This window comes from Lissotriton helveticus, chromosome 11, assembly GCF_964261635.1.
Source record: "Lissotriton helveticus chromosome 11, aLisHel1.1, whole genome shotgun sequence".
NCBI lineage: Eukaryota > Metazoa > Chordata > Amphibia > Caudata > Salamandridae > Lissotriton > Lissotriton helveticus.
The window spans coordinates 1,097,390,874-1,097,416,813 of record NC_136072.1 but is presented as its reverse complement, the minus strand read 5'-3'; the positions used below and the strand labels follow the sequence as shown (position 1 = coordinate 1,097,416,813).

At 47.3% G+C, this 25,940-nt stretch overlaps 1 protein-coding gene across 1 annotated transcript in view; it reads right to left on the bottom strand.

Moving 5' to 3' along the window:
• SPECC1L (sperm antigen with calponin homology and coiled-coil domains 1 like) overlaps positions 1-25,940 on the bottom strand; it is a 622,366-nt gene that overhangs the window by 303,147 nt on the left and 293,279 nt on the right. The window contains exon 10 of the mRNA XM_078667759.1: positions 20,836-20,923. Within this exon, the coding sequence (XP_078523885.1) occupies positions 20,836-20,923 (88 nt within the window). The remainder of the gene's footprint in view (positions 1-20,835; positions 20,924-25,940) is intronic.

Sequence of the window (25,940 nt, the reverse complement as noted above, 5' to 3'; positions counted from 1 at the left end):
GGCATAGGGCTTTCTTTAATTCATTAAAACTAAGTGTATGTTCAGATGTCCAAGGGAGGACAGTCGATACGGCTGCCTCCTGTGTCGTTAACTGTATCAGTGGCTTGGCTAGAAATGCATACTGAGGAATCCATTGTCTGCAATAAGAAGTAAGGCCGATAAAAGCACGTACCTCCTTCTGGGTCTTGGGCTGAGGAAGACTCGCTATTAACTGAATACGATCTGGTGTCAACTGCCTACCCCTCTTGGACAGTAAGTGTCCTAAGTAGACCACTTGCTGGACACAGAATTGAAGCTTCGAAGGGGACACCTTGTGCCCCATCTCGGCTAGGAAATACAAGACTGTAAGTGATGCTTGCTCGCAAGCACGTTCAGAACGGGCTGTGATCAGTAGATCATCGACATATTGGAGCAGGGCAGTGTCAGTTGGCATGTGAATGTTGTCTAGTTGTCTCTTGAGTGCTTGACTGTAAATACTAGGACTTTCTGTGAAACCTTGAGGAGCGCGTGTGAACATATAGCTCCTTCCATTTAAACAAAATCCGAAAAGAAACTGGCTGTCTGGTTGAATGGGGACACTGAAAAACGCGTTCTTGAGGTCTATGACCGTAAAAAATGAGGCTTCGGAATCAATGGCTGTCAATAGGGAAGAGATATCTGGGACAACTGGGTACTGGGGAATAATACATTTATTAAGTTCTCGAAGGTCAATCACTAATCGATATACTGGAGGTGCATTTGGATCAGTACGTTTCATGACTGGAATGATCGGAGAATTACATACATTGGAGTCAGTTTCTACAACTACTCCTTGAGTCATGAGCTCGTCAATAATTTTGGATAAGGCTGCTACAGCCTCAGGTGGCAATCTGTACTGTCTGATTCGTGGTAACACTACACCTGGCTTAAGAGTCACACGATGGGGTGTGATTTGCATAAAGCCAACATCAGTTGGACCTCGCGCCCATAGATGCTGCGGAACATTAGACAATCTGGGATCAAAATCTCGTAATACATAGTGACCCTTGAAGTCACGTAGGAACAATCGTATTCCCTCTGGGGAACAGCATATAACTGCACCTAACTCTTTCAGTGTTTTAATGCCTAATAGATTTTCTGGACATGACTTAGTAAGTAACAGATCAGTAGTGCGGGACAGTGGACCTACTTCTAGAGTAACTGGCTTTGATATTTCATTTACAATAGGCTTTCCCGAAAATCCAAGGGAAACATTTCTAGAGCCTGAGAGCGGAGCCCCTGGAACTTCGGCGTGGCTGATGGTGGTCCTACTTGCCCCTGTATCAATCAGAAACTTTCGGTCTTTCCCTAATACTTGACTGTGAACATAGGGACCTTCTTGATCTACAGGTATCTCGATGAGAGGCAAGCCTACCTCCCTCTCTAGGCTGTTTCATGAATACGGTTGATACTCTGGATACTCTGACTGAGCATACTGGTACATCTGCTGTGTAACATGCTGTGTTGCAGCGATGGGCTGCGGTACAGTAACTGTCTGTTGTGCATTCTGTGGCTGAGGAGTCTGTGAAACTTGCTCTTGTCTGGGCGGACGTGGTCTTTCTTTAGTCTTACCGGTAGCTATGTTGTGTTTCAGAACTGCACACTCGTTTATAAAATGACCTGGCTGTTTACAATAATTGCAGTTCCCTTTAACGAGAGCTGTAGGATGACTGGCTTGATTCGGACCCCTCTTCTGACTGTCTTGAGGAACAGATTGTGCAACTAGCACTTTCATTTTTGTGTCTTTCATACGTTTTCTCTCGTGCTCTTGCTCTTCTCTGATTCTATTCTGGTGGTATTGAAGCATCTGTAACATCTGGGACGGGGTATTAGCTTGCCAGGTACTTTCGACTTTCAAAACTCGATTCTTAATTGGTGGACTTGAATTCTCGACTAGTTTAGTAACAAAAAGATGAGGGTATGACTCGCTACTCGTCTTGAGGCCACTGTTTATAATAAAACATTTTTCAAATCTAGAGTAAAAATCACTAGTGTCTTCGTCTTGTTTCTGTTTACATGCTGAGATTGCATCCCAGTCTTCCTTTTTAGTGGTTAATAATCTGGGTAACACTTGTATTAATAATTCTGGTAATTCTTTACATTTATCTCCAAGACCGGTACCTGGTACTCGTGCCTTATCTTCAGCTTCTAGAACTGCCCAATCGATCTTTTTCTCTCCCACCTCCCATTCTTTTTCCTTGAGTTTCTCATATACCCCTGCGGGCAACAGGACCTTTAACATTTTAATGATATCTGGATACGTGCATTCTCCCATACGGAGCATGTCTTTTAATTCTCGGTGGAACCCTGCTGGATCTTTATCATGACAGGGAATTAATTTTTTCATCTCTAAGAGTTCCATCTTTGTGATAGGGGTGTAAACAAACACTCGTTGCATTTCACCACCCTCTGTCTTAACTGGATGCACTTCTCGTAACGGATTCTGTCTGTCTATGTAAAAGGGTTTACTTTCTGGGGGTGAGACATGAACAAAATGCGGGTTCAGAAACATACTATATTTGTGGCGCTGTTCTAGAATAACACTAATTAAATCAGTACCTAAACCTTTCCATTTATACTGGAGTAACTCGTTCAGGACATCATGTAACGGACCTGGATCAGAATGTTGACCCTCATACAATGTAATGAGGTGCTGGATCATATACATACCCACCAGTCGTTGCTCGGCTGGGGGCAATTTCAGGAACATTTGTGCCACTATTTCGTCTGGAAAAGTGGTAGAATCAGTAATCCATCGGACTGCTGATCGGACTAGTTCTTGCTCATGCATAGTACTTAATTCGCTATAACCGATTCGTGATTTCAGAATGTGATCGGTAGCTTGAAATACTTGTTCTAGAGAACCTTGTTCTGGTGCCGGATGATGGAAAGTTGGCTTGTGTTCTAGGCGTAAATGTCGGTCTGGAAATCTAGATTTTCCTACATACGCTATTCTGGCGGGATTCTCGTCCTCTACCTCTTCCGCAGAGTCATTTTCTTTCTCGCTTACTTGTGCTGCCTTACGTTGATCATGTAACCTTATTATTTCCTTACGAATTTTCTTATACATACTCTCTATACTACTGATAGTCTTGTGCTTACCCTCGGCTATATTCTCACTCCACCTTGTCAGGGTTCTCATTTCGACTTGATCTTTGGTCGGATAATCTTGTTCCCTTATTAGACAATTAATCAGAAACTTTAATATCATGAGCTGGATCTCAACTTTCCTTTGAGACATAACTTCACTAATACTTTCTGGATCATCCCCTGTACGGATGAAACGGTATACTCTGTCTAGATCCTCCTTCATATTCGGTAAAGTGACCAAGTATTCGGACACCTGCCTAACACGCACGGAAAATATAACCATACTATCCTCGCCTGGAACTGGATCATAACAGCATTCAGTAAGAGCTCGCCTGATTTCTGCAATGGACTGATATTTAGGCGTACGCTGTAACGCACGTTCATGTAACTCGACTGCTCCTGGACGTCTATTTGGCGGCGGGGTCTGAGGAGGACCTCCTCCTGCGGCCCCTAAACTGGAACCATCGACTGATGCTCTTCGTGCTGGCAGAGTGGGAAGTTGAAATGCGGGCTGAACTTGTAGGACGGGCTGGACCTGGGGGACCGTAGCAGGTACTGCAAGGGGTGCCCCGGTGTCTGGAGGAGCAGGAAGTGCCTGATTTACAGGGACTGGCGGAGCGGGATTTGCATATTCTGGGACCGTGTCGTCCAAATAGGACGAGATGAAAATATCAGCTGCGGTCGGTTTGTGACGTAGCTTGGTCGGAACTAGTGGTGGCGGAAAATTACTGGATGCCTCCGGGGTTGCTTCTGGCAAGCCCTCGGCAAGAAGAGGATACATACCCTTGATGAGGGCATGCCTCTGTCTGTCTGACTGTTCTGTTTTAACTCGTTCACCTATCTCGATTAATTCCTTTTCCTGGGCTCGTTCTAAGGATTCTCAACTTATTTCTGACTTTCTGATTTCTTTTTCGGTTCTTTTATGAGATTCTTTGCGCCATAACTCGATGGCGTCTTTCTGTGACTGTCTGGCTTTCTTTTTCCATAATGCTTCTTCTACTCTCATGATGCACTCGGCATCCCACGTACCTGATACGGGCCATCTATACTTTTCCTCTAACTCTTTGGTATACTCTACCCATAAATCTAGATACAATATGGCGCTTATGCCATGTTTCTGATACATAAAATGACCTGGACTGTCCCTAGGCGGGACAGGAACTGCTTCTTCTAGCAGACCCTTTCTAGTTTTTAACTGACGTAATCTCGAAAAGAGGGACATTGCAAACTTGAATCTGAACACAATACAATACACGAGGAACAATAACAATTGAGAAAACAATTCAGGCATACCACGACATTGAAAATACATTGAATAACATTATGAAGCAACAGTTCGGACAGAATACTACCTGGAACACTGAGAACAGAAACACATGAATTTCTCGAGAACGGAACAGGCTGGATGCGCTGCTGAAACAGCACGGAACATACCGGTCCCATAAAGGGACGCATCAAGACCCGTATCCACCTAGGTGAACACTTCGTTTCAGATCTGCGTACCCAGACCCATCGGACCAGAGACAATTTAGATTGACCCTGTCTAGATACTACCCCAGCAACGGTACTCACCGGGCAGCAAGAACGGAAGGCCTCGGACTGGACTGGACTGCTTCGACGCCGGACGGACGAACTTCGGATTTCTGTTACGGGTGGGCCTCCGGATACCTCGGACCTTGGACTCTCGGCTTGGGCTCTGGTCGGGACTCGCCGCGTTCCTCCACCGTCTCGTCTGGATGCTGGACCACCTCCTCCGTCTCCTCCGTGGGCCTGAGGGATACTTAAAGCAGAAATATCTGCCGGTGCGCAGAAGAGTTCCGTCACGACTGCAGAGGGTCAGGGGGCCGGCGTGGCTTCACCGACGCGTGGGAAAAGGGCAAGTCCCTGTTCGGGCGCCATTATGTGGTATATAAATAAATAATACCGGATCTAGGTTTGACTAGGCATAGCAATAACAGATAGCTCAATAAATAAGAGTCAAGATTCGAGGTAGTAGGAGTTTGCAGGTTTATTACAGCATAAAGGACAGGAACAGGACAACCTGCACGGGAATAGGATGGCAGGGCCCGGCAGCTGCCGGGGCTGGATCTGGGATGAGCGCGCTAACATTTAATAACAATACACAAGTATATATAGTAAAACAGTTGCATTACAGTACATATGATAGGCGGAGCAGTGGGTGGAGCAAAGGGTGTGACGCGTAGCAGTCGCGAAAGATAAGGGTGAAAGTAGGTGTAACAGGGCGTATACATAGACATGTGATGCAAACGTAACAGAATATGTCATGAATGGGGCGGAAACATGGAGGGGGCTACCTAAGGAGCCGGGACCTCTAACCTAGTGGTGCGCGCAAACTGGCAATGACGTGTTACTAGGAGAAGCTGGGGGCTACGAACTCTGTGCTAGGAGCAGAGACTGAAGTCTGGAGAGTCAGGGCGACATGTACCTAAGCAGTGTCTAGTATCTGATGTTTAGAGAACATGTTGATAGAATCCAAAAGTTATCGGGGTAAAGGCTAACAGACTCTAAGACTGGAGCATGCATTATTCTACATGTAGTGCGTGATGAAGAATATTAAATGACCATAAATACAGTATTTCTCTTACATGGAGACGTAAAGGCTAGACTATGACGGAAACTATTGATGCGATTCAGTAACTTAGGAATGCAGAGAAGGAGGGCTGGACTGATAACTAGAATCATAACATACTCTTGGCAGACTCAGAGGCAGAGCCAGGCTGAACCGGGCACTGCGAGGCAGGAAATGAGTGAAGGGTCAGAAATACAGGTGGGGGCTGTATCGCTCCTCAGCGAAGCTCAGGAGACAGAAGCTGAATCTAGTGTCCGGGCCCTTTTGAGGCCTAGAAACGGGGACTTTACAATGAAATAACGTGCACACTGAGAAACGTGGCAACGTAGCTTTACATAGGCCTGATATTCGTAGTATTCACGAGAACAGGAAATAGACATACTAGAGATGGACACAACTGTAATTGCGTCTTTTAATCGAACATGGGGACTACATATGCATATTAATCATGCACAGATAACATATGATGGAGGACGCGTAGGGACACAGAACATGGCAAAATTTACTTTTCCACACAACACTGATTGTAGGAATGTACAGAGCCCACGTGAAGCACAGGATCACTGTGGGACATAACACAGGAGCATTAGAAACCTGTAGAAACTACAGGGCCTAGCGCAGAATTACGGTGCTCACTGCCATCACGTACACACTAGCGCCTGAATAACACAACACAGCTTAGTGTACATGCAACACTGCATGTAAGAATGTACCTAGCCAGAGTGAAGCACAGTAGAGGCACACTGCACTCGCAGGGAAATTTGAATCCTGTAGAAACTACAGGATACATCACCGAATTAGTGTTCAGTTGCATCACATATATAGTGCAACCACAGGAACAAGGTCGACACGTGCACACTGCAGGATGCAGGGAAGTAAGACTAATATATATATACACACAGACGGTAGTACATATGACAGAACACTGCAGAACACAGGGGCAAGGCTATCACGTACATAGTGAAGCATACATCATGTAATATAGCAGAACAAGAGCACACACTGCAACGCGTATCACTGGGCATAGGGAGAATGTGTATCATGTATGCTCTGCCGTACCTATTACACAATCCAGGGAGGCACGTCCATCATGTACACACTGCAGCACAGAACACAGGGGAGCTAGGCCATTGTGCACACACTGCAGCACATACCACATAACGCAGGGGAGCTTGGCCATTGTGCACACACTGCAGCACATACCACAGAACAAAGGTGAGCTAGGCCATTGTGTACACACTGAAGCACATACCACAGAACAAAGGTGAGCTAGGCCATTGTGTACACACTGCAGCACATACCACAGAACACAGGGGAGCTAGGCCATTGTGCATACACTGCACCACATACCACAGAACACAGGGGTGCTAGGCCATTGTGCACACACTGCAGCACATACCACAGAACGCAGGGGAGCTTGGCCATTGTGCACACACTGCAGCACATACCACAGAACAAAGGTGAGCTAGGCCATTGTGTACACACTGAAGCACATACCACAGAACAAAGGTGAGCTAGGCCATTGTGTACACACTGCAGCACATACCACAGAACACAGGGGAGCTAGGCCATTGTGCATACACTGCACCACATACCACAGAACACAGGGGAGCTAGGCCATTGTGCACACACTGAAGCACATACCACAGAACAAAGGTGAGCTAGGCCATTGTGCATACACTGCACCACATACCACAGAACTCCGGGGAGCCAGGCCATTGTGCACACACTGCAGCACATACCACAGAACACAGGGGACCTAGGCCATTGTGCACACACTGCAGTACATACCATAGAACACAGGGGAGCTAGGCCATTGTGTACACACTGAAGCACATACCACAGAACACAGGGGAGCCAGGCCATTGTGCACACACTGCAGCACATACCACAGAACACAGGGGAGCCAGGCCATTGTGCACACACTGCAGCACATACCACAGAACACAGGGGAGCTAGGCCATTGTGCACACACTGCAGTACATACCATAGAACACAGGGGAGCTAGGCCATTGTGTACACACTGAAGCACATACCACAGAACACAGGGGAGCCAGGCCACTGTGCACACTCTGCAGCACATACCACAGAACACAGGGGACCTAGGCCATTGTGCACACACTGCAGCACATACCACAGAACACAGAGGAGCTAGGCCATTGTGCACACACTGCAGTACATACCATAGAACACAGGGGAGCCAGGCCATTGTGCACAAACTGCAGCACATACCACAGAACACAGGGGAGCTAGGCCATTGTGCACACACTGCAGTACATACCATAGAACACAGGGGAGCTAGGCCATTGTGTACACACGGAAGCACATACCACAGAACACTGGGGAGCCAGGCCATTGTGCGCACACTGCAGCACATACCATAGAACGCAGGGGAGCTAAGCCATTGTGCACACACGGCTGAACATCCCACATAACAAAGGGAAGCTTGGCCATTGTGCACACAATGCAGCACATACCATAGTACACAGGAGAGCTTACCCATTGTGCACAGACTGCAGCACATACCACAGAGGAGCTTACCCATTGTGCACACACTGCAGCACATACCACAGAACACAGGGGAGCCAGGCCATTGTGCACATACTGCAGCACATACCACAGAACACAGGGGAGCCAGGCCATTGTGCACACACTGCAGCACATACCACAGAACACAGGGGAGCTAGACCATTGTGCACACACTGCAGCACATACCACAGAACACAGGGGAGCTAGGCCATTGTGCACACACTGCAGCACATACCACAGAACACAGGGCAGCTTACCCATTGTGCACACACTGAAGCACATATCACAGAATACAGGGGAGCTAGGCCATTGTGTATACACTGAAGCACATATCATAGAACACAGGGGAGCTAGGCCATTGTGTACACACTGAAGCACAGAACACAGGGGAGCTAGGCCACTGTGTACACACTGAAGCACATACCACATAACACTTGGGAGCCAGGTCATTGTACACACACTGCAGCACATACCATAGAACACAGGGGAGCTAGGCCATTGTGTACACACTGCAAGACATTCCACAGAACACAGGGGAGCTAGGCCATTGTGTACACACAATCACATACCACAGAACACAGGGGAGCCAGGCCATTGTGCACACACTGCAGCACATACCACAGAACACAGGGGAGCTATGCCATTATGCACACACTGCAGCACATACCACAGAACACAGGGGAGCTAGGCCATTGTGCACACACTGCAACACATACCACGGAACACAGGGGAGCTAGGCCATTGTGCACACACTGCAACACATACCATGGAACACAGGGGAGCTAGGCCATTGTGCACACACTGCAGGACATACCACAGAACACAGGGGAGCTAGGCCATTGTGTACACACTGAAGCACATACCACAGAACTCAGGGGAGCCAGGCCATTGTGCACACACTGCAGCACATACCACAGAACACAGGGGAGCTAGGCCATTGTGCACACACTGCAGCACATACCACAGAACACAGGGGAGCTAGGCCATTGTGCACACACTGCAACACATACCACGGAACACAGGGGAGCAAGGCCATTGTGCACACACTGCAGCACATACCACAAAACACAGGGAAGCCAGGCCATTGTGCACACACTGCAGCACATACCACAGAACACAGGGGAGCTAGGCCATTGTGTACACACTGAAGCACATACCACAGAACACAGGGGAGCCAGGCCAATGTGCGCACACTGCAGCACATACCATAGAACGCAGGGGAGCTAAGCCATTGTGCACACACTGCTGAACATCACACATAACAAAGGGAAGCTTGGCCATTGTGCACACAATGCAGCACATACCATAGTACACAGGGGAGCTTAGCCATTGTGCACACACTGCAGCACATACCACAGAACACAGGGCAGCTTACCCATTGTGCACACACTGAAGCACATACCACAGAACACAGGGGAGCTAGGCCATTGTGCACACACTGCAGCACATACCACAGAACACAGGGGAGCTAGGCCATTGTGCACACACTGCAACACATACCACGGAACACAGGGGAGCAAGGCCATTGTGCACACACTGCAGCACATACCACAAAACACAGGGAAGCCAGGCCATTGTGCACACACTGCAGCACATACCACAGAACACAGGGGAGCTAGGCCATTGTGTACACACTGAAGCACATACCACAGAACACAGGGGAGCCAGGCCAATGTGCGCACACTGCAGCACATACCATAGAACACAGGGCAGCTTACCCATTGTGCACACACTGAAGCACATATCACAGAATACAGGGGAGCTAGGCCATTGTGTACACACTGAAGCACATATCATAGAACACAGGGGAGCTAGGCCCTTGTGTACACACTGAAGCACAGACCACAGGGGAGCTAGGTCCCTGTGTACACACTGAAGCACATACCACATAACACTTGGGAGCCAGGTCATTGTACACACACTGCAGCACATACCATAGAACACAGGGGAGCTTGGCCATTGTGTACACACTGCAAGACATTCCACAGAACACAGGGGAGCTAGGATATCGTGCACACACTGCAACACATACCACAGAACACAGGGAAGCTTGGCCATTGTGCACACACTGCAGCACGTACCACATAACACTTGGGAGCTATGCCATTATGCACACACTGCAGCACATACCACAGAACACAGGGAAGCCAGGCCATTGTGCACACACTGCAGCACATACCATAGAACACAGGGGAGCTAGGCCATTGTGTACACACTGCAAGACATTCCACAGAACACAGGGGAGCTAGGATACCGTGCACACACTGCAACACATACCACAGAACACAGGGGAGCTTGGCCATTGTGTACACACTGCAGCACATACCACGGAACACAGGGGAGCTAGGCCATTGTGCACACACTGCAGCACATACCATAGAACACAGGGGAGCCAGGCCATTGTGCACACACTGCAGCACATACCACGGAACACAGGGGAGCTAGGCCATTGTGCACACACTGCAGCACATACCATAGAACACTGGGGAGCCAGGCCATTGTGCACACACTGCAGCACATACCACAGAACACAGGGGAGCTAGGCCATTGTGTAAACACTGCAGCACATACCACGGAACACAGGGGAGCTAGGCCATTGTGTACACACTGCAAGACATACCACAGAACACAGGGGAGGCAGGCCATTGTGTACACACTGCAGCACATACCACAGAACACATGGAGCCAGGCCATTGTGTACACACTGCAGCACATACCACAGAACACTGGGGAGCTAGGCCATTGTGTAGACACTGCAGCGCACATCACAAATCAAACTAAATGTGAGCCTAGCTGTTGTGTACATGGTGCAGCATAAACCACTAAACAAAAAAAGCATGGCCCATGTGTACATACCGGAGTGTACATCACAAAACAAAGGAAAGTATGGCAGTTATGTACACACTACAGCATTTGTCATAAAACATAGGAGAGCAAGGCCCTGTGCACAAATTGCAGCATGCATCACAAAACAAAGGTGAGTGAGGCCAGTGTGTAAACACTGATGCACACTAGACCATTGTGATCACAAACACATCACTGAGCAGTCCAACATTTTACTGCAACATTAGCCAACGTCCCAAGTTCAGAGACAGAGGCATCTATACTGTCTTCTCTGGGGGTGCTGCCCCTCCCTCCTCTTGGGCATAGAGGAGGGGCCTGGAACTAGATATCCATAGTCAGGAAACAGCAGAAGCTTAGTCGCAGTGATGATTGAGTGAGAGTGTGTTGCTGCCCTGCTTCCTGTGGATGAGGGCACCCGGTAATGTGCGCAGATGTCAGAAATGTCATTCTTGTGGAGGAGCTGGCCACTGGTTTGGACATGCAGTTTCACACCTGCGATGATTATTGGTGTTTGAGAAACGGGCCTGGTACACGTTGCTTTCAAATGTTTTTGCATTTATGGTAAATCTGTGCTTAACATGCTGGCTGCAGATGAAATTGTCACCCATGAGGGGGCAAGTGTGTGTATATCTGTGTGGTGTGTGTATTTGTGTTTGTTTTCCGTATTGCCTTCTTGGTGTAGCAGTGTTATGAGGATTTCACTAGGCCCTAATGCTACAGCCATCGCACATAGGCACTGCAACCTTCATCATGGACACTGTAGCCCAATCTGCAGAGAGGCAAGCAAGGTGCAGCACCTCCGATCTGCAGTAATACGTTGATAAAGGAAGGTCTCCCTCCAGGATCACAAGCCAGGCAAGGGAGACTCAGTCTGCTGTGACACACCTTAGAAAGGAAAATGTTACTTAACTGTAACAAAATGGTTACTTACCGGTAGTAGTAGTTTTGCAGCGTGAAGATTTTTTCTGGATTCACACGCTGTGCATTATTTCTCCATCTACTGGTTAGAACTGGAACTGTCACCTTGTAGTCTCTTTTTAGGTCTCGCCTGTCAATGCGCATGCGCATTGAGCAGAGCGAGACTATGGGGGCTTAAACAAAGCTTACCTACACTGGCGATTCACTGGCGATTTGATGAAGTGCATGTGCACTTTTAACTCAATGCGCAAGCGCAATTAGTTAAAATGCGCGTGCACAGCATCAAATCGTCAGCTTAGTGCCGCCAGCAGCTCTTCCCGCTCCGCCCCCTGCTGCATCAAAGGCTTGGCGCTGTGCCTCAGCCCAGCCATTCTCCTCCCCTAATTACCCCCTGCGGCATCAAAGGCTTTTTCACGGCCGGCCGGCCGTGCTTTCAGTTCACGGCCGGCCGGCCGTGTCTCCTTTTCTTTTTTTTTTTTCATTAATTGAATGTCTTCCAGCAAGCTCTCCTCATCCGTAGCTTTAGGTGTGATTACAGCATTTCCTTATAAGATTACTGCTCTCTTGGGAATATATGAGGGCAGGAAGCCTTCTGAATTCGGCTGATCATTATCAGAGAGTGTTTTGGTGAAAATACGGGACTTTTCTTATGCGTGCTGCTACAAAAAGAGCTCAGCTCTCCTTAGCTACGGGAAAGCTGTTTGGCTTACTTCTGCTCGCTCAGCCAGCAATTGTGCCATGTGGTGTGTTTTTAGCTTTACTAGCTCATTGGTGTGTACTGGCTTGCCACTTTGCTGGAATAAAGTACCGGCCATAACGCTGAATACGACTTTCTTTTAATTAGTTCACCAGTTTGCTGCCAAGTGAATTTGAGAGTAATAGTGGCAATCATGTTTGAAACTGCATAACGTGAGCGGAATAAGCTTGCAAGCCGCAATCACCCCACATCCACCACCACATCCACCACCACCTCCACATCCACCACCACCGCATCCACCACCACATCCACCCTCACTCACCCTCAACCCTCACCCTCAACCCCTCACTCACCCTCACTCTCACTCACCCTCAACCCCTCACCCTCACTCACCCTCACCCTCACTCACCCACCCTCAACCCCTCACCCTCACGCACCCTCACCCTCACGCACCCTCAACCCCTCACCCTCACTCACCCTCACCCTCACTCACCCTCAACCCCTCACCCTCACTCTCACTCACCCTCACCCTCACTCACCCTCACCCTCACCCTCACTCACCCTCACCCTCACCTCACTCACTCACTCACCCTCAACCCCTCACCCTCACTCACCCTCACTCCCCCTCAACCCCTCACCCTCACTCACCCTCACCCACCCTCACCCTTCACCCTCACTCACCCTCAACCCCTCACCCTCACTCACCCTCAACCCCTCACCCTCACTCACCCTCAACAACTCACCCTCAACCCCTCACTCACCCTCACTCTCACTCACCCTCACTCACCCTCAACCCCTCACCCTCACTCACCATCAACCCCTCACTCACCCTCAACCTCACTCACCCTCAACCCCTCACCCTCACTCACCCTCACTCACCCTCACCCTCACTCACCCTCACTCACCCTCAACCCTCACCCTCACTCACCCTCAACCCCTCACCCTCAACCCCTCACCCTCACTCACCCTCAACCCCTCACCCTCACTCACCCTCAACCCCTCACCCTCCCTCACCCTCAACCCCTCACCCACCCTAAACCCCTCACCCTCACTCACCCTCACTCACCCTCACCCTCACTCACCCTCAACCCCTCAACCTCAACCCCTCACCCACCCTCACAACACACATTGTGTTACAATAGGTGTCACATTTGCGAAAGATAAAACTATTGGCATTGTAAATAACAAAGCTATTAATTTCGCTTTTTTCAAAACAAGCACATAAATAAAAAATGTGTCCTTTACAATACCAATAGCTCAAACTTTCCTAATGCGAGACCTATTGCATTGCTGTGCTTCTCTCCCCTGCTGCACTCTCCTGCTCTCTAGAGATGTGGCCTAACGACCAGAGCTGCCATCTAAGTCACGTAAATACAAAACATGTTGCATTCCAAATGCTATAGGTGTCACATTCGCGAAAGTTATAACTATTGGCATTGTAAATGACAAAGCCATCAATTTAGCAATTTTAAAAAACCAACAAATAAATAAAATATGTCATTTACAAGACCAATAACTCCAACTTTTCTAATGCGAGACCTATTGCATTTGCAATGCTTGTTTTTCGCGTGGGCATCGTCGACAGTTTGGGCCTTAGCCCCTTCCTGTGTGACTTCAGATGTATGCCCTGGAAATCCTTCAACACAGTCGCTATCTTCATATTCTTCTTTCTGTCTGCCTTTGCAACTTGATGCATTAGTTTCCTTTATCTCTTTTGTTTGTGCTATCTTTGTAAATACACATCAACTGGTGGATATGGGCGGGTAGCATATGAATCCAGAAACTTCTTCAAGCTGCAAAACTAAAACTTTGTTTTGCAGCATGAATCTTTTCAGGAGTCGCATGCAATTTTAGCACACATTTTCCACTTCTGCTTCCTTGTTGACTTGAATGTCCACACAATGATGCTTTGTAAAAGTGTGTACTGACAACCATGTGGCTGCTGCAGATATCATCCAGAACCATGCTTCCTAGAAAGACGGGTGTTGCTCCCTTCTTCCTTGTCGAATTTGCCGGAGCTCTTTCTGTAAGTATTGCTCCCGCTGACTTGTGACAATACTGTATTTTTTTTTTTTTGGTAGAGTTTTATATAGCGCGAACTAGACCCGAACCGTATCAAGTATCAGAGCGCTTTACATAGCACAAGTTACGTTTATTTTTTTTATTTTTTTTTAACATGAGGACACACACTTTCATTTTTAGGCACGGGGAGATTAAGTGATTTGCCCAGAATCACAGGAGGTTTTGGCGTCGTTACCGAGACTCGAACCCAGATCCCCAGGTCCGAGGTCGAGCGCCTTAGCCGTTAGGCCAACTCCTCTCCCCAATTGTTTGCACTATACATCTTGCAATAGTTTCCCTGGTGTGTATAAAGGATATAAAGGACCGTTCTCCTTTTCTGATAGGTTTTATCTTTTGAAGGTAGTTTATTATTGCTCTTCATGCATCCAGTGTGTGTAGGGCCAATTCTGCCTATGTCTTTGGGTGTTGGGAAAAAGTCGGTTGGTCGGTAGCTTGGTTGACATGGAATTTAGATACCAACCTGGGTCTGTTCTCATCACCACTTTGCCCTTGTGTATTGAAAGGTATAGTTATTGGGTAGTAAGTGTTTGTACCTTTCTAACCCTCCTTATTGAAGTGATAACAATAAGAAATGCTGCTTTCAGCGTCAAGAACGTAAGTTATGCGTTTTGCATTGGTTCGAAAGGTGATGCAATTAGTTGAGTGACCACCGCATTCAGGTTCTAAGTGGGCATGGCCGTGCTCCTTGGGGGCGATGCCTTTTTTGCCCCCTCTAGAAACGTTTTATTACTGGTGTGGAGAAGAAACTTCTCCTTATAATTCCTCTTGTGTATGCTACAATGGCTGCTAGGTGAACCTTGAATGAGACCCAGGAGAGGTGCTTACCTAATAAGTATGTTTACTGATAGTGGTGTCTTGTGCCCAATCTCTTTGAGCTCCTTCCTTGTTTCACCATTGTACGATTCTCTTCCACTTTTTGCTGTAATATCTTATCGTTGTTGTCCTCTTGCTTCCTTCAGGATCTCCATAGCTCTCTTTGGTAAGTTCAGGTGGCCAAACTGTTTTCCGAAGCCATGGAGTTAACTGAGGGAGTCTGGTTCCGTACATGACCCTACTGCATGGTCAGCTAGTCTTGGCGCATAGGGAGTTCTATGCATAGTTCCCGAGATTAATCCATGAGATCTGGGAACCATGTCTGTCGAGCCCATTTTGATATTTTCTGCATTAGTATGAAGGTTTTTTGTCTGAACTTTTGTATCATCTGTGCTATGACTGGAATTGGGGGGAAAGAGTAAGCAAATCTCCCTAACCATTTTATCAAGTGGGCATTTTCTAGGGATTTTGGATGGAAGACCTGGGTGCAAAATGTTGTCATCTTGCATTTGTGTGTGTTGTGAATAGGTCTATTTGTGGTATTTCCCATCTCTTGAAACTTTGCGCCAGTATTTCTTGACTTAATTCCCACTCATGTGTTGTGTTTGCTTTCCTGCTTAGTCTGTCTGCTTCTGTATTGAGTTCTCCAGGTAGGTGTATTGCTAAGAATGATATTCTGTTGCCTATCCACGTATCTCCTAGGCAAATGTTGATAGTGGGTGTGACCTTGTCCCTCTTTTCTGCTCAGGTAGAACACTGCTGTTGTGTTGTCTGTCTAAGCTAGCACTGTCCTTCCGATTAGATGTTTTTGGAAAGCTTTCAATCTTGAGCTCCAGCACATTTATTTGTTGAACAGCTTCCTTGGGGTTCCACTGGCCCATGATGTTTAGCTTGCTCATGTGAGCTCCCCACCCTTTGGTATGCATCCTTTGTGATGGTCAAAAAGGGAGTTGGTAGTTTGAATAGTCTCCCAACTGTGATGTTTTGCTGGCTCCACCGGTGCATTTCTTTCTGAACCTTGTCTGAAGCAACCACTAGATAGTACAGACTCCTGGTTGACCGTGACCATTGTTATTGTTGTTGAAGGCATTTTTCCATTGGTTTCATGTGTAATATTGTATTGTGTGCGCTATTAGGGGAATGCGGAAGGCCATTATGTCTATCATTATTGCAGTAGAGGTGACTCTGCTCTACAGTTGCCTTGAACCTCTTGGTGCTGCCAATGTGTTTTAGGAGTCCCGGATTGCTCCCTTAAACGTCTTCATCCTTTCTGGGTTTTGTGATGATTTTTCGTACTTGATGGAATATCCCAGTCTATATAATGTCCGTATTACTCTGTTGATGTTTTTCTTGCACTTGGTGAATGTACTTGCTTTTGCTAGCCAGTCGTCCAAGTATAGGTAGACATGCATTACACTTTGTCTGAGATCTGATACCACTACGGTTAGGCACTTTGTGAACGCGCATGGAGCTGATTTTATCCCAAAGTGTAGCACCTTCAATTGGTAGTGTGTCTTGTCCACTACAAACCTGAGGAATTGCCTTTGTCTCTTATTTATTGCTATGTGGAGGGAGGCATCATTGAGGTCTATGGTTGCGTTGTAGTGCCTATCCACTATAAGAGGGATGACATCTTAATGGGATGTCATCTTGAATGTTTGTGTCTTTATGGACTTGTTTAGTGTTCTTAGATGCAGTATTGGTCTTAATGACTTGTCTGGTGTTGGTACCAAGAAGTAATTTGAGTACACCCATTTGAGTCTTTCTCTTGGTGGCACTACCTCTATGGCTTGTTTGCCTAACACGTCCTGTATTTCTTGTTGTAACCAATATTGTTGTTCTATTTTTATGTTCTTATTTTTCGGTGGTATTGTTGAAGATGTCTTTAATAAATCTATGCAATTGCCATATTTTATAATATTTAGTATCCGTTTGCTGGTGGTGATCTTTCCCCATTCTTCTAGGAAATCTCAGATTCTTCCTCCTGCAGGTGATCTGTGTAGGATGCTGCTCTGAGTGCAGTCACTTGCTTGTATGGGTTCCCCCACTGGGGGTTCTTCATCTTCCCTTCCCACGTCTGCAAAAGAGCGGTCTGATAACTGCACTTTACTGCCACTTTGGTGGTGCTGTTACCTCGCTCCATTGTTGGCTTAAAGCTGCGTGTGTAGCATGGGGTTGCATGGTTCACCTTGTAGGTGCTCTTTTTCTTTGAGTCACCCCCCCTCTGAATGGTCCATTGTATTGCAGGGCTCCCATGCCCTTGGCGGTCTCTATCTTTTTTCATGTGCTGCAGCGATGCATCCCCAGTAAAAGGCTATTTTATAATTGCTGACTGGACCTCCTTCTTGAAACCTGAGATCCTTCACCAGATATGCCCGAATACTGGCTGTGTCCACAGCGTCCAATGCCGAACTGAGGCATGTGTTGGCAATTGTCTTGCCTACTCGCAACACATTGTTTGCCCTTTTCTTGACCTCCACTGCTAGGTGTTTAATGAGTTCTTCCATTTCCGCCCACTGTTGGTGGGGGTACCTGTTTGGCAGGGCATTTGAATTGGCCTTGGGCCACTGTGTTGCTGCAGACCTCTCCATTTTACTTCTCACCAGATCTACCCTCTTTCTTTCTTTCTTTGTCAGGATGGGGGGTCTGTAGAGAGTGTTAGCTCTCTTGCGAGCTGTTGGCCCAATAAAAGAGTTGTCCGGCAGTTTTCCCTTGATGTAGGGTAGATCTGATGAGGAACAGTGCCATTTCTTTTACAGCATTGGGGTTATGGCTTTCGATGATGCTGGCTCTTTAAAAGCCTCTCTGACTTGGTCCAGAATACGAGGCAACATTGGGAGGAATTAGTTCTCTAGTCTCTATGAGGAAACATGCACTTGATTGTTCCTCCTCTAGTTGTACACCGTATGTAGTTGCTGCTCTCTTAATGACTGCAATGTAGGCCGTCATGTCATCAGGTGGTGAAGGATTGGAATGGTATAATTCGACCCCTTCGTCTGTGGAGTTGGTGTAGATAACTTGCCACTCGTCTGCAAATGTCCCCATTTGTAAATGTTCTAGTTGTTGTACCTCTCCAAACACAAAGAATTAATGTATGATTTCCACCTGTGGCTCTGGCGTCACTGGAGTTTCCAGCTAATCTGGCTCTTCCTATGTTTGTCTGTATTGCTTCAGGGAGATCTGATAACCCTTGAGAAAATCGTTGAACGCTCTCTTTCTTAACAAGGGCCTCCAGTTCTATCTTGAAGCGCCTTCTCCTTCTCCGGTTCATGAGTGATTTTTGCTTTTTATTGGAGTCAGCCTCGGGATCATAAACCTTAGAGGGTATGCTCCATCCCCTTTTTTCATGCTCTGACCACATGATCTTGGTGTGCGTCGGTCTTCACACCTTCGGTGTTTTTCGGTGTTATCTTTATCTTGTTTATCGTCAATCCCTTTCCCTCAATGATGATTTTGGTTTAAAATGAGTTCTCTTCGGTGCGGTTTCTCCTTCCTCAACTCTGGAGCTCTGGCCTTGGTTTCTAGACCCAACAGGGGTAAAAAGAAACTAAAGATGGTGACTGAATCGAGGGGTGTCCGGGCCATACGTCCAGCATCTCACGGAAATGGTCAACGACACCCATGCAAAAGAGAGTCTTCAAAGAGACAGACCCAGACTCCACCACTCGATGGCGGAATAATGCACAGCATGGGAATCTAGAGAAGATTCACACTGAAAAACCATCGGTTGCAACACGTTCTGTTGCACATTCACGTGCTGTTCACTCTCCTGCCATCTAAGCTGGGCCTGGAACAATCCATCACCCTGAGGGAACAGACACCAGGAAAGGGACCTTGTTCTTCTGTGACATATCTCTGTCAATTGCCATTTATATTTCAGCACCCAGCCACCCACCCACCCCAAACACATGGTCCTACCCAATCAGTGATATAGCTGAAACGCAAAGCATTCACCCTGCAGTGACACACTGAAACAAGGAGGACTCAGCATGTAGAGACACATCTTAGTCACTAGGAACTCACCATACAATGACATGGCTCATAAAACATTTAACCTGTGACATACTTCAGTCACAGGGCACTGACCATGCAGTGACAATACAGCTAGAGAACACTTATCCCTGCAGTGACACTGAAACAAGGAGGACCCGACCTGTAGTGACACACCTCAGTCACAATGAACTCCCCCTCTTGACTTACGGTCTATCCAGGACCCAGCTGTGATCAAAAGGAAACTCAAGACCCATCTCTCTGCCCGATAGCCTTTACTAGAACCCCTCTGGCATCGCACTGGGACACTCACGAGTATCCGAGCGTGTTAAAAATGGATATAACATAACACACAAGGACATACATCAGTCAGAGAACACTCATCCTGCAGTAACGCTCCTCAGTCACAAGTTACTTACTATACAGTGACGAACCTTAGTCAGAGAACACTTATCCTGCAGTTACACACTTAACCAAGGAGGACTCAACATTCACAAAAAACTCATTATCCTGCAGTGACACAATGAAACAAGGACAACTTATGTCACAAGGAACTCACCTTACAAACACACACCAGGAAGGAACTAATCTTGGTGTGACAGGCTGAAGCAAGAAGGACTCAATCTACAGCGGCACACCTCAGTCACAAGGAACTCACCATACAATGACAAACCTCAGTCTGACCACATGTATCCTGTAGTGACACACGTCAGTCACAAGGAACTCCCCACACAGTGGAATACCAGTTACAGAATAAGTATCCTGCAGTGACAAACTGAAACAAGGAGCAGCCACCCTGCAGGGACACACACCCCAGTAACAATTCACTAAAGACTGCAGTGACACCTCAGTATACTGTGTTCACATGGCAAATCACCATCGGTGGAGTCCTTAGTGAAAACTTCTTCAGAGAATACTCGAAGTGCAGTTATATACCAAGACTCAGAGGAGCCAAACTGCAATGACACGCATCAGACACAAGCCACTCCGCTGCAGTGACACACCAGAATCAAGGCACTCACTCGACAGTGACACAACAGGTACAGAGCACTCACACCTCTCACATGCCAAGTCACAGAAAGGATATTAAAGTTTGCACCCACATTTTTGGCACATATCGAACAGCGCAATCATCGAGCAACTACGAAAGCTCCCACTAGTTCTACCTGCAGAAGAAGGCAAGTGCTAGAATTAGCCATTAAGGCTCATGTGAATCACTTAATCTGAAGGCTGGTGTTTGGGTGCCCTGCCAGCCTGTACGCACCTTGCACAGGGATCTCTGCATAGCTCGCCCGCTTCTCTGACAACGTCAGGGGTTTGGGATTTGAAACTGGACCACTGATGGAGTGTCTCTGAAAAGGCAAAAGAAAGGTGGTTAGTAAATAGCTAAGGGTGGGACAGCACTGATTGACAGGGCAGACAGGGGCTAGGGCATCGGTCTACGTGGCTGCAGATCCTGGGGGGAAAGGCAGGAGAGGTTCTCTCATACAGTGTTGGTTTATAGTTGCATATATTTAGCACTTCAAACCCTCTGCTGAAGGACATTAGTGGACGGGTAGCACAGTACAGCTGTGATGGAGTGCTTGGGTGCACAAGTGTTGAAATGCAGTGTGCCCTATTTGGAAACATGTTGGAGGGGTTTGAGAGTGAAAATAGTGGACGGTGTTCTTATCCTGACATAGGCTGCTGTATATAAGCTTGCAGTGAAGTGAAGCGGAGTGAGGGACTGAGACTGAAGATAGTAGACGGGTGCTCTTATCCTGACTTAGGCTGCTGCATCGAAGCTTGCAGTGAAGTGAAGCAGAGTGAGGGACTGAGACTGAAGATAGTGGATGGGTGCTCTCATCCTCATTTAGTCTGCTGTATCTAAGCTTGCAGTGGAGTGAAGCGGAGTGAGGGATTGAGACTGAAGATAGTGGACGGGTGCTCTTATCCTGACATAGGCTGCTGTATATAAGCTTGCAGTGAAGTGAAGCGGAGTGAGGGACTGAGACTGAAGATAGTAGACGGGCGCTCTTATCCTGACTTAGGCTGCTGCACCGAAGCTTGCAGTGAAGTGAAGCAGTATGAGGGACTGAGACTGAAGATAGTGGATGGGTGCTCTCATCCTCATTTAGTCTGCTGCATCTAAGCTTGCAGTGGAGTGAAGCGGAGTGAGGGATTGAGACTGAAGATAGTGGACGGGTGCTCTTATCCTGACTTAGGCTGCTGCATCTAAGCTTGCAGTGAAGTGAAGCAGAGTGAGGGACTGAGACTGAAGATAGTAGACGGGCGCTCTTATCCTGACTTAGGCTGCTGCACCGAAGCTTGCAGTGAAGTGAAGCAGTGTGAGGGACTGAGACTGAAGATAGTGGATGGGTGCTCTCATCCTCATTTAGTCTGCTGTATCTAAGCTTGCAGTGGAGTGAAGCGGAGTGAGGGACTGAGACTGAAGATAGTGGATGGGTGCTCTCATCCTCATTTAGTCTGCTGTATCTAAGCTTGCAGTGAAGTGAAGCGGAGTGAGGGATTGAGACTGAAGATAGTGGACAGTTGCTCTTATCCTGACTTAGGCTGCTGCATCTAAGCTTGCAGTGAAGTGAAGCGAGGTGAGGGATTGAGACTGAAGATAGTGGACAGTTGCTCTTATCCTGATTTAGTCTGCTGTATCTAAGCCAGCAGTGAAGTGAAGAGGAGTGAGGGATAGAATGCATGAGTTTTAAATGAATGTATTTATTTGCCAGGATGAATATTACCCTGTATAGCATACCAAGGAGATACAGAGAAGCAACCAATGGCGTGTACTGGATACGGGCAGTTCCTGCAGATCAGTTCAATAACCCCAAGGAGTGGCATGAGAGTGAACCATAAGAATATACATGATACAGGTGGCCAAAGTAAAACGTTTTACAGATTTAGTTTAAACTTTTAGTGACACATTCTCTTGAAATATACAGTTAGGTATAAGTATGAAGGCACGATTTGAGCCATTTTATTATAAAAACTGTGCTTTTGAACATTTAATGTTATGATCAAGAAAACACAGCGCACTTTAAAACCTTCAGCTGTTAAACAAAGAAAACACAGCACATGCTTACCCGTTTAGAACAAATGCATCTAAACAACCAGAGTACTGCTTGGTGCGTAAAACTGCTTTATTTCATTAGGAGGCATGGGGACCTATTATACATATGGCACATTTTCCATGATTGCGCCAGGCGTATCTTTTCAAATGTGTGCACGGTGCAAATAAGAAAAATATGCGAACTTGTGCTGCCCTAATGGCAGCGCATTCATGTAAAAAACTGAGCTGTTATGAAGCGGCTCCGTGTTTTCACAGTGCAGGCGGCATCCGCCTGCACGTTTAAAGGGGATTAGAGGTCCCCTTGCAGGTGGGTACAGTGAGTGACTGCACCCGCCTGCAAATGGATGTCTGGGGAGTCCATATGACCCCCTTTTTTCCCTGCCAGAGAGCTGTAATCAGGGGGCGCACCATCAGTGCGCTTCCTGAGAGCATCTTTGCCTCTGCGCCAGTGTCTGAAATACGGCATGGGCGCAGAGGAAAAGGGATTACCTCAATTGCATGGGGCCACACCCCCATGTACATGAGGGAAGGTCCTCTTGAGTAACGGTGACGCTGTATGTGCCCCAGCGCTTTCAGTATTACAGAAGGAGACGCACAAGCCTCTACAGCACCTTCTGTAATACCAAAAGTTCCCCAGGGGCACCCAAAGCGGGCGCAAACACCTGTTGCACCCCGAGGACACTCTATAATACGGCCCCAGATCCTGCGATTCTTCACAAAGTCCAAGGTGCCCATTACAGTGTCTGCTCCAGGCAAATTGCAGGACCTGGGCAGATAGTCAAAGTTGCATGGAGAGGTGATTATGTTGGCAAGCGTGGAAAGGAAAAGGAAATCAGACTACACCTGTAAAAGGAATCTGTAGTTCGAAGGGGAGGGAAAAGGGAAAGAAGGAAAGAACATGGTGGGAAGGGAATGGATCAGGGTAGAAGAGATACCATTTATGAGGAGCTGGTGACTGCTGATGCTGTGAAAGAGTAGATTCCTTGTCTATGCGCACTGCTCACAGACCCAAAGAGTGATCTGTGACACCCTGAGGCGTTAACACTGAAGGCGGAGATTAATTGAAGCCTTTCCTCATCACTTTTTGCTTTTGCAAAGTCATCCTGTGCCCTGGGCACCCCCCAACTTTTTGCTGACTGGAACTGGTGGTAACTGACTCTGACTGACCCTGGGCTCTGTTTAACCAGGCCCAGTGCCAGTGCCAAGCTAAAAGGAACACATTAGAATACAGTTAAGACACCCAACATACACTACAGTACACTATGGTATGGTGGGGTACCGCTGTAATTGGCATGACATACCCCATAAGCCCCTAGTATGTAATAGGGCAGGGGATTGAAACTACCTAGAAGTCTTCAGTATCCTGGTGCATGGCAGTTTAGAGGTCAGCAGATTTTCTTCACTAGCATGTGTGCAGTGCTGAAGCCTGAGGTCAGTTTAAAAGCATCCCTAGTGCCCAGGACAGCTTTTAAAACTTAAATTGTGCCCAAACTCGACTTTGGGGGTAGGGGCCCTTAAAAATGAAAAACCTACCATGTTTTTGCATATTAGGGACCCCCAGGGTCATCCCTAGGTATCCCAGGGGTGGGGGGTCAGTTATCTATAAGGAGCGCCTTTATAAAATGAGTTTTTATATGCCTGGGTAAAGTGAAATTTTACATTTCACTCCCCACATTGTGTTAAAGAGCTGCTCAAATTCGACTTTGATGCTAGGAGAATTGGGTAAGGATAATCTGCATGATTTCGCAGATTCAGAACCCCTGAAGTCTCCCCTAGGTGCACAGGGGGTGGGGTCCTGTAGTAATTAGGGAAATACTTATAAAATATGGTTTTATAAGCCCTGGTGCTACAAAAGAGGCCCCAGTCATTTTCCCCATTGCAAACCCCCATCGCCCATAGGTTAACATGGTAGGAAGTTTTTGATTAATAAATATTGATAGGAGAGGACTAGCCGGACCATTCAAAGACTTCCCAGAATGGTAGTAGTAAATCCAACAATATTATATTGTTGATAGTGGGAGTCCAACGACATGAATGATTCAAGCATGTGAATCTATGAAAGATCCAATACTGGAGAACTATTCTTCGTTATGCTTCTTCGCTATGCTGTCAGATGTTACCTGATGGCTTCCTTTGAAACCTTAGTAGCAGACAGCATCTTCAATGTTCCCAATGGTCGAGATGGATGCAAGGTCGGTAGGGAGGACGGTGGCAGTGTCTCCCCGATCCGCTGACGCTTGGTTGGAGAGCAATAGACTTACGCTGCAAATGTGTATTTTACAAGTGATTTTAAAACTGTAAAATTTAATTGTTTTAAATAGTGTTCTTTTCCCAAAACTGTGTATAGTCATTGCTGATTGCTAGTAGCGCTATACGCAGCTATATAAAACTGGTATTTACAATCTTACCTAACCTGTGCTCGATCTCTTGTCCTGCCCGCCCCGGTCCGACGCGGCAACCAGTGCCGTTTGAGCGGAGGGCGGGTCAGGCAGAGCCAGGTCACTTCCGCGAGCACAGAGCGGTTAGCGCTCTAGTCTGCTGCACCTTGGGAGGTATTTAGGCAGCGAGGAGCAGGCGGCATTTGCGGTAGGGAGGACGGTGGCAGTGTCTCCCCGATCCGCTGACGCTTGGTTGGAGAGCAATAGACTTACGCTGCAAATGTGTATTTTACAAGTGATTTTAAAACTGTAAAATTGAATTGTTTTAAATAGTGTTCTTTTCCCAAAACTGTGTATAGTCATTGCTGATTGCTAGTAGCGCTATACGCAGCTATATAAAACTGGTATTTACAATCTTACCTAACCTGTGCTCGATCTCTTGTCCTGCCCGCCCCGGTCCGACGCGGCAACCAGTGCCGTTTGAGCGGAGGGCGGGTCAGGCAGAGCCAGGTCACTTCCGCGAGCACAGAGCGGTTAGCGCTCTAGTCTGCTGCACCTTGGGAGGTATTTAGGCAGCGAGGAGCAGGCGGCATTTGCGGTAGGGAGGACGGTGGCAGTGTCTCCCCGATCCGCTGACGCTTGGTTGGAGAGCAATAGACTTACGCTGCAAATGTGTATTTTACAAGTGATTTTAAAACTGTAAAATTGAATTGTTTTAAATAGTGTTCTTTTCCCAAAACTGTGTATAGTCATTGCTGATTGCTAGTAGCGCTATACGCAGCTATATAAAACTGGTATTTACAATCTTACCTAACCTGTGCTCGATCTCTTGTCCTGCCCGCCCCGGTCCGACGCGGCAACCAGTGCCGTTTGAGCGGAGGGCGGGTCAGGCAGAGCCAGGTCACTTCCGCGAGCACAGAGCGGTTA